The sequence below is a fragment of the Limulus polyphemus genome, unplaced genomic scaffold, assembly GCF_000517525.1.
Source record: "Limulus polyphemus unplaced genomic scaffold, Limulus_polyphemus-2.1.2 Scaffold12497, whole genome shotgun sequence".
NCBI lineage: Eukaryota > Metazoa > Arthropoda > Merostomata > Xiphosura > Limulidae > Limulus > Limulus polyphemus.
In genome coordinates, this window is record NW_013678107.1 from 227 (window position 1) to 10,248 (window position 10,022).

Consider the following 10,022-nt stretch of genomic DNA (forward strand, 5'->3'; position numbering starts at 1 on the left):
TTTGTTAACACAAGATGTTAACAATGGTCTTTATAAAATATTTGGATCTGATGACTTTTTCTTTGTTAACACAAGATATTAACAATGTTCTTTATAAAATATTTAGATCTGATGACTTTATCTTTGTTAACAATGGTCTTTATAAAATAGTTGGGTCTGATGACTTTATCTTTGTTACCATCTATTTATAGAGAAGACTTAATTATTTCTACTTTCAGGTCACTTCCAAGAACAATCTGTATATCATGATAGGAGGAACAGGAAGTCGTCATTTATGTGGACGACGACGTTCTTCGTCTCCAGATATCTCCTCTCACCATCGTTACCTTTCCCCCTCGAAACCGAGAACTCATGACGAAGAAAAAGAAGACGAGAAACTTAAGAAGAATGTCCCATTGCACCGTTCGACTCGGTTGTCACCACAGAGAATGATCTCAAACAGAAGAAGAGCTTCGAACCACAAAAGTTGTACTTTTAAACACTCTCAGTTCGAGGGTATGACTCTTGAAGAGGTTGCGTAAGTTGACTTTTGATTCTCTTAAGACCACAAAAATGAGTGGATTTTATTTTAATGTAAAATAGCGAAAAGATGAACACGTGAATACTTCTCAATGTAAAATTAATGGTATCTATGTTTTAGATAATCGCGTAACTTCACACAAGGGCTATCTGCGTTAGGTGTCTCTAACTTTGAACTGGTAGATCAGAGGGAGGGCAACAGCACCCGCTACCAACTCTAGGCTAATGTATTTGAATAGTGGGATTTCACCATTATTTTTTTAACACATCCATGGTCCGAAAGTGACCCTTAAAACTGACATCGCTAAAAAAAACTTACTTTTCACATTTATTAAAGTGTTTAAAATGGTGAAAAGAGGTGGTTTTGTTCACTTGATATGTAAGTGACCTTTGACCCGCTTTAATGTGAAGGTAAGCTCAATGCTGGCGGTGACTGTGGTCTTAATTTCTCTAGTGATTGATTTTTATTTGTCAAACGTATATGGCTCTTAACTTACATCAGATAAATAAGTCTTTGAGTACACAAATAAAGAGCCTGGTAGTAAACAGATGTGGGAATACAAAGATACTGGTAGAGAAATAAAGTCATTTAACACAGAAAGTCAGGAATCAAACGTGAAGGTAAAACATTAACACAGAAAGTCAGGAATCAAACGTGACGGTAAAACATTTAATATAGAAGTCAGGAATCAAACGTGAAGGTAAAACATTTAACACAGAAAGTCAGGAATCAAACGTAAAGGTAAAACATTTAATATAGAGAGTCAGGAATCAAACGTGAAGGTGTAAAACATTAACACAGAAAGTCAGGAATCAAACGTGAAGGTAAAACATTTAACACAGAAAGTCAGGAATCAAACGTGAAGGTAAAACATTTAACATAGAAAGTCAGGAATCAAAGGTGAATCAAAGTCAGGAATCAATATTAAAATGTCTATATCAAGTCACGTTTTCGTATGATAGCTTCCTGTTTATTTCCACATCATAGTTATAATACGTCAGATAAATGTTAACTTTTATTGTTTGTCAGCATCTATTTCTCATGTCAGATGATTTCGAATGAAAGCAAAAAAGAACTAGATATGAAATTACAATATCTTTATTCTGTCGTTCACTAGATGGCGACACTAAATAGCAGTTGTTTTTTCTTGTTGAGCATAAAGCTACAAAAGCGTTATATGTGCTGTGCTCACCATAGGTTTTTAGTGTTATAAGTCTTTAGATTTATCGCTTATCTGGGGGGGGGGGGCACTAAAGGGGAGGTAATTATCATTCTGGCAGCTAGGCCTGGCATGGCTCGATGGTTAGGGCGCTCGACTCACAAATTGAGGATCACGGGATCGAAACCAGTCATCAAAACTGCTGGCCTTTAGCATCCGCGTGGGTGTTATAATGGGACTGTAAGTATTACATCGTATTGTTTTATAAACCTTAATCGACGTTCATCACAAGTAGGCCGCTCGACTCGCAATCTGAGGGTCGCGGGTCCCCGTCACACCAAACATGCTCGCCCTTTCAGCCGTGGGAGCGTTATATTGTGACGGTCAATCCCACTATTCGTTGGTAAAAGAGTAGCCCAAGAGTTGGCGGTGGGTGGTGATGACTAGCTGCCTTCCCTCTAGTCTTACACTGCTAAATTAGGGACGGCTAGCGCAGATATCCCTCGTGTGGCTTTGCGCGAAATTCAAAACAAACAAACATCACAAGTAAGTTTACTGCTAGTAGGAATAATTAAAAGAATTGCTTTGTAATAGATAAACGTGGAACACAATTTACCACACACGAGCGTATTCATTTTACACAACTAAGAAAACTTTAAAAGAAACGTTTTTAAAGCTATGTTATGATTAGAAATAATTTAACACTGTTGGAAAGTGAGACATTAAAACTAAATACATCAAGACACACAAGTCGTGCTGCCAAAACAACCTGCTGTAGGACACGTTTTTTGTTACTAACAGGTGTGTGTTTGGTTGTTTGTAATTAAGCACAAATCTGCACAATGGGCTATCTGTGCTCTGCCCACCACGGGTATCGAAACCCGGTTTTCAGCGTTGTAAGTCCTCAGACGTGCCGCTGTGCTACTGGGAGGCGTTATTAACAGGAGTGATAGTTTAGCGATTTTCCACCTTATGTAGCTCGGACTGTGGTTATCTAAACTACCACATATTTTCAGTGAATATGCTCTACTGGACCCTTACTTCACATATCAGATTTTAAGGCAATCCATTAAGAAATACACGAGATATAAAATCTCCAATTTTGATTGATTTTTTTTCCTTTTCTTTTTTTCTTCTCACCGAAAGTACGAAAAAATGTTTTTGACAGAAAAACATACTTAAGTTTTATCGATTTTTTTACAAATTTGGTACCCTGATAGATCTTTACAACCTACAATTAGGAGTCTCATTTGGTGTAAACATAACCCACACGTGCAAAGTTATTCAGCAAAAACTGTCAAATTTGACGAACATTTTTGCGCGCGCCTACGCGAAAAGTCACGTGAGGTATCGGTCTAACATCTTTACTACAGCTTCACCTAAGAGTAAAAGTGAACCGTTTTTAGTTTTTCGTCATTTGGATTAAAGATAGCTGATTTAGAGCAGCAAAACTATAAGGTGAAAGGACATACAGATACACAAGTAGTGGTTAGGCCAAGCAAACTAGATTAGCAGTTTCTAGCTCAAGTTTTCAAAAGAATCATACGGGTGAATGGTTATTATTGATTATTCATTGCCAACTTTTAAGCACAAATTTACTAACTTTTATGAAATTATCCTAATTAAAGAACGTTTATGGTCACGTGATATTAGCTTAAGCAATTAACATAAATGATGATGCTTGATACGGCTGTATCGATTGGATGGGGGTGATGACAAGAAACTGTTAATCCAAATTCCATGGCATTACTATAAAGGAAGCTATTAACACTGTTGGTTCTGTAAAGTATAGGTCCGTTCCGAATAATAGGGTTGCGATCCTAAAGGTAATGTCGGTTACTATCGGGTGTCACTTTCTTACTTGCTGTGGTGTGTTGGTGTGTATTGACAAAAAGTCATGATATCTAATCAAAAACATCTTAGGTGTGAAAAAAAGGTGCGGGCAAAAACAAATTGAGCGTGCCACTTAAAGGAATGAAATCAAAATTGGTGGGCAAACCGATAGTTACACCTATAGCATTGATAAGAATTTTACAGCAAATATTCATTCATTAGTTAGCTAGGCCACGTATTTTGTTTTACCCACCATGATGCCCCAAGTCCATCTTTTTTAATTAGATATGAAAATATGAATTACAAATTGCAATGTAGGCAGGATAAAATGAATCACAGTAAGAGAGACTTCTTAATAAGTAGAGCCTACAAGTTGTGGGGGTACAGATAAATACACTGATGCAAATAAACTAGAATTTACATAAAATAAAAAACAAAAAAAACAAACGTATGCTTAAACAGGAACCAGAGGCGATAATATATTATACTGCTAAAATGATAATAAACGAGTCAGTTTCCAATATTTTTTCTTTTTCCTTGTGAATTTGTTTGTTTTTCTGTTTAAGCCCAAATCCACACAATGGGCTATCTATGTTCTACCCACTGTGGATATCGAGCCCCAATTCTAAAGCTTTATAAGCCTTCAAGCTTATCTTTGAGCCACCTGTGCGGGGTGGGGGTGTCTCATTGTAAATCAGTTCTATCTATAATTTTCATCACTTACGTCTTTCAACTTTTACAAAATGAAAAAAAAAAAGACACGTTTTATTTGCTCATTATTATTCGAAATGTTTTGACATTTCAAATGAATATTTTACCAGTCTAAGATAGTTAAATATAATCTTCTAAAAGCTCAAATGCAGTATACGTTTGCTCATGAAAGAGTGCAATGTCGTTTTTCCATTTACTTTACCGGACACTAGTCTTTGGTTTGTTTTCAGCCGCGGCATAACGGCTCATAGAATGGCTCTGAGTTTTGTTTTTTTTCTTTTCAAGTACAAACTTTTTGCTTATAACTCTGCCATCTCTTGACCGATTTGAGATCTAATTACAGTTTTGGACTCAGGAGGTCAAACCCTTTTGATTGATTTATTGACAATGTCCAAGTTCTCAGAGTTTAATTTACTCTAATCCTGCCTAAAAGAGTTTAAGTGTGAGGGTAAGCTGGTAGAGATTCTGATGAGTAATAAAATCGAATCGGATATACGCACGCTCCACGCTTGGTACTGCTGGCGCACAAAAATATAGCTAATAAATAGGAAAAAATGGTCTCATAGATTAATTTACTCTAATATTGCCTAAAATAATTTCAAATGCCGCGACTATTGAGGATTCCCTCTTGATTTTATTGGCAAGCCCTTTCCTTCTGTGGATATATGAAGCTCTAAATACGCTTAAATCTTTAAAGTTTGAGAACTTAAATTCATTATATTATTACATCAGAATAATGAATATGACGTGTACACTTCCTCGTATAACAGGAGGTCAGCTTAGTGTGACTTACAATATGATTTTCTAGGCAGCTGGTAAAATGCGAATGTAAAAACCTTTTAGGATAAACTTGTTCTATTTCCAACCAACAGATGGCACTGTTCGGCTGTCTTGCCACATCCGTTTCGAAAGGTGTAAAATCGTTTCAGAAACGAATCCATTATGTACTTAGTGTTTGTGAGAGATGCTACATGAGACGTAACGTTCATACAAGCGATACAAAGTTAATATTTTTACAAGTTTACATCTCTTCGTGTGTATCGATCCTTCCTTGCTATGGATTCCAGGACCAACTACTAGGATTGTCTGTCTGGCTGTTCCAGATAGGCGCAGAATGTCTCTGGTAAGTGGGAGTTTGTGCACGAGAGAGTAAGCTAGAACCGAAGAACTGGTGCTATGTCCTTACACCCTAGATGCTCTGTATGTTCTTGCACAAAAGAGGGGGTAGCATCTTCGTGCATCACAAGTTACTACCCATTGTATGAAAAACGATGTCTGTCTAAACGGTTGCTATTTTCGAGTTGGAGATATTGATCCGATTACCAGAGGAGTTCGCGTAGCGCGTGAGAAGAGGATCTAGACCACAGCTACTAACCCCCGACTCTGACTTCCGAGAGAACACAGAGTGATAAAAACAGGTTATCAGCCTTCTCCCATCCATCCTCTGTACCTGTACTGTTGCTAATTGTACTGAAAACGAGAACGCTCTGGATTTTTACCGAAAATTCACACCAGGAATGGAACCTACTCAAGATTTTTCACTCAAGGTACATAGTACATACACGTTACAGGTTGATATTTTCAGTTTAAAAGTTGACATTCTACAGGGTATTTATTAAAACCTAGCCAGATAAGAATTACTTACCCAAATGTATCACTTTCGACAGTTATTTACTGCGACTTAGTTCTGACATATTCAACAATATGGTACAAAAAATATTAAGAACTTAAACAACTTTCACCTAGTCTCATTTTGTCTGCATGACGTTTGTTATTAGCACATTCAGAGTTAAGGCTTATCGTGTATGTGGTTTTCTCATCTGTAGGCTTGTAGGTATTCTTCCTCATGCCATTATGATCTCGTGTCGGGGACATTGTTATGCTACCATGACTTTATGTCGGGTACCTTCTCAGGCAACCATGACTCTATGTTGAGTTTTTCTCAAGCTACCATGACTTTATGTTGAGCTCTTTTCAAGCTACCATGGCTTTATGTCGGGTTCTTCTCAGGCTACCATAACTTTGTATCGAGCACCTTCTCAGGCTACCATAACATTATATCGGGTTCTTATCAGGCTACCATAACTTTATGTTGAGCTCTTCTCAGGCTACCATAACTGTATTTCGAGTTTCTTCTCAGACCTTAGAAGAAAATATTGCTAACTATCAATGTATTTTAATCAGTATAAGTTATATTTTCTTCTGACTTTGTATATTCATAATTAAACCGGTATACCAACCTAATTATATTAACTAATTCTAAATATCAACCTAACTATATTAATTAATTCTAATTCTCAACCTAATTATATTAATTAATTCTAACTGTCAACCTAACTATATTAATTAATTCTAAACATCAACCTAACTATATTTATTAATTCTAACTGTCAACCTAACTATATTAATTAATTCTAACTGTCAACCTAACTATATTAACTAATTCTAAACATCAACCTAACTATATTAATTAATTCTAACTGTCAACCTAACTTATATTAACTAATTCTAAACATCAACCTAACTATATTAATTAATTCTAACTGTTAACCTAACTATATAAATTAATTCTAACTGTTAACCTAACTATATTAACTAATTCTAACTGTTAACCTAACTATATAAATTAATTCTAACTATTAACCAAACTATATTAATGAATTCTAACTGTCAACCTAATTATATTAACTAATTCTAAACATCAACCTAACTATATTAATTAATTCTAACTGTCAACCTAATTATATAAATTAATTCTAAACATCAACCTAACTATATTAATTAATTCTAACTATTAACCAAACTATATTAATTAATTCTAACTATTAACCAAACTATATTAATTAATTCTAACTATCAACCTAACTATATTAATTAATTCTAACTGTCAACCTAACTAATAAATTGAACATAAAAATAGAATTTCACTAATATAGTCAATATGGAACTAGAAAGGCACTAACAAAGTGTACACGAAACTAGAAAGGCACTAATAAAGTAAACATGAAACTAGAAAGGCACTAATAAAGTAAACACGAAACTAGAAAGGCACTAATAAAGTAAACATGAAACTAGAAAGGCACTAATAAAGTAAACATGAAACTAGAAAGGCACTAATAAAGTAAACATGAAACTAGAAAGGCGTTAATAAAGTAAACATGAAACTAGAAAGGCGTTAATAAAGTAAACATGAAACTAGAAAGGCATTAATAAAGTAAACATGAAACTAGAAAGGCACTAATAAAGTAAACATGAAACTAGAAAGGCACTAATAAAGTACAACCGCTACCTTACAATGTTCTGACTTTGTACAGTAAACATCGTCAAATATACACCAAATATTTTTTAAGACTCAAAAAGGTAGGTATAGCTGTCAAGATTCTCTTTTTATCTCAATTTATTGTTGAGATTTGACTGTTATTAAAAATCCCAATTTGTTACCACTAAAACAAAAGTGGTTAACCTTTAGTGCGATCATCATCTTTGAGCTACATTCAGCAATATTTAGTTAGCTGTACTTATAGCACTCTTAATATTTGTATGAAATATGAACTAATTCAGGCAAAACCATTTCGAGTTATGTGGTTAACATTCAATGTGACCTTGATCTTTGACCTCCATCTACCAAAGAATAACCAATTGGCCCTTGAGATGCACCAAATCTGGTCAATATCAGATGAAAACCATTTCGAGTTATGTGGTTAACATTCAATTTGACCTAAAGGTTTTCATCTGATATTGACCAGATTTGGTGCATCTCAAGGGCCAATTGGTTATCCTTTGGTAGGTGGCGAGTTATGTTGTGCATATAAACCCCCACAGGAATGAAAATAATATCCCTCCATGGAAGTGGGGGTGGGTGGAAGGGAGTAATAAGGAACATACCAGATCCTTGATAAACTATTATTTTACTTCTTTATATATAGGTACATTTGTCTACCTCTCATTACTGTTTGTATCACACTTTATGGGCGACTAAACTTAGCGAACCAGCTCATTAAGCATTGGTGGATTTAAATTCCTCGTCGTCTGGTTCAGCGCCACCTGGCGTGTTGCCGTTTCTCGCACTTTACTTAAAGCCAACAATAAGTGCTTGAGACAATGATTCAACTTTGCGACTGAAATGCGGTTACTGTGGTAACAAGTTTTGGGTCGCCGCAATATCGTACAGATCAATCTAAATATACATAGATTAATTTTATGGAAATATATTGAAAATATATAATTAATGTTTGTTTGTTGAACGTCGCGCAAAGTTACTCGAGGGCTATCTGCGCTAGTCGTACCTAATTTAGAAGTGATAGGCTAGAGAAAAGGCAACTAGTCAACATCACCAACCGCCAACTCTTGGGCTACTCCTTCCCAACTAAAAGTGGAATTGATCTTCAAGTTATAACGCTTCCACTGCTGAAAGGGCGAGCATGTTCGGTGACGGAACTCGAACCTTCGACTAGCAGATTGTGAGTCAACCGTCCTAATCAGGATCTATTGTATAATGTGTGTATATTATGCCATTAATACTTTCAATAATTTCGTGTAAACACGAGAATCTGAATAAAGTTTTTGAGTTATTCGTAACCTTTTTTCAAATGTAGAGCAACTTACACTTTACAATAAGTACAATAATGTTCACTTTACGATAAGTACAATGACGTACACGAAACGTCCTCAAAAATTTCAGGTTAAAAGAAATATCTCAGTGCCAAAATGAACGTGATTTTATTGAGAAATATATATTTTTACTAAACGTTGAAGTCCTTGAATGATGGCCAGGCATGGCCAGGTGGTTAGGGCCCCGGCATGGCCAGGTGGTTAGGGCACTCGACTCGCAATCTGAGGGTCGCGGGTTCGAATCCCCGTCCCACCAAACATGCTCGCCCTTTCAGCCGTGGGGGCGTTATAAGGTGACGGTCAATCCCACTATTCGTTGGTAAGAGAGTAGCCCAAGAGTTGGCGGTTGGTGGTGATGACTAGCTACCTTCCCTCTAGTCTTACACTGCTAAATTAGGGACGGCTAGCGCAGATAGCCCTCGCGTAGCTTTGCGCGAAATCCATAACAAACAATCTCCTTGTCTGACCAATTAGTGGGATTTGACCGTTACTCTTATAGCGCACCTACGTATCCAACTTGTGTCTGGAAATAGTGTATAAAATGTAAAAACAAAATTCTCTTTTGCTACAGATCCAAAAGGTTCTCAGTTTACTGAAGTTGTTTTCTTGAATGAAGAGGAAGATTTGGGCAGAAAAACATCCGTCATAACCTATGTATAGATTTATTTGAAACAAAGACAATACTTCGAGTAGGCATAAAATTGATTTGCTAATTTCAATAGTACACATTAATAGTTTTTTTTTCTTCTTCTCCGACAGACTACGAGCTCTAAGTGCCGAGGCAGCGGGGAGAAATGAGGATGGAGGATTAACGGGCCCAAGAACACTCGTTCAAGCCATGGCCCAGCGTAAGGCCACTCCGGCAGAGAAGACGCCTACATCCCTGTTCGTTCTGAAAGAGGACAACATTATTAGGAGATACACAAAGTTCGTCATTGAGTGGCCATATCCTTTGATGTTACTCTAAAACGCTTTCCAAGTAGGGTTTTGTTTCTTGATCTATAAACACATTGTTGTTTCTTGATCCATAAATACATTGTTGTTTCTTGATCTATAAATACATTGTTGTTTCTTGATCTATAAATACATTGTTGTTTCTTGATCTATAAATACATTGTTGTTTCTTGATCTATAATTACATTGTTGTTTCTTGATCTATAATTACATTGTTGTTTCTTGATCTATAAT

General features: G+C 36.0%; 1 protein-coding gene across 2 annotated transcripts; it reads left to right on the forward strand.

The window, feature by feature from the left end:
• Positions 1-241: 241 nt before the first annotated feature.
• On the forward strand, positions 242-9,828 carry LOC111083971. 2 transcript variants are annotated; one of them, XM_022380726.1, is made up of 2 exons: positions 242-517; positions 9,594-9,828. In XM_022380726.1, the coding sequence occupies exons 1-2, from the start codon at positions 246-248 to the stop codon at positions 9,799-9,801; spliced, it is 480 nt and encodes a 159-aa protein (XP_022236434.1). In that variant the 5' UTR covers positions 242-245; the 3' UTR covers positions 9,802-9,828. The 2 variants fall into 2 exon arrangements, 1 of the variants encoding a protein (XP_022236434.1); XR_002609333.1 differs by lacking the exon at positions 242-517 and adding an exon at positions 5,212-5,770.
• Positions 9,829-10,022: the final 194 nt, after the last annotated feature.

Coding starts and splice junctions, on each gene's coding strand:
- LOC111083971 (XM_022380726.1), top strand. CDS start 246: ATGATAGGAGGAACAGGAAGTCGTCATTTATGTGGACGACGACGTTCT. Junction 518..9,593: donor ATGACTCTTGAAGAGGTTGC/GTAAGTTGACTT, acceptor CTTCTCCGACAG/ACTACGAGCTCTAAGTGCCG.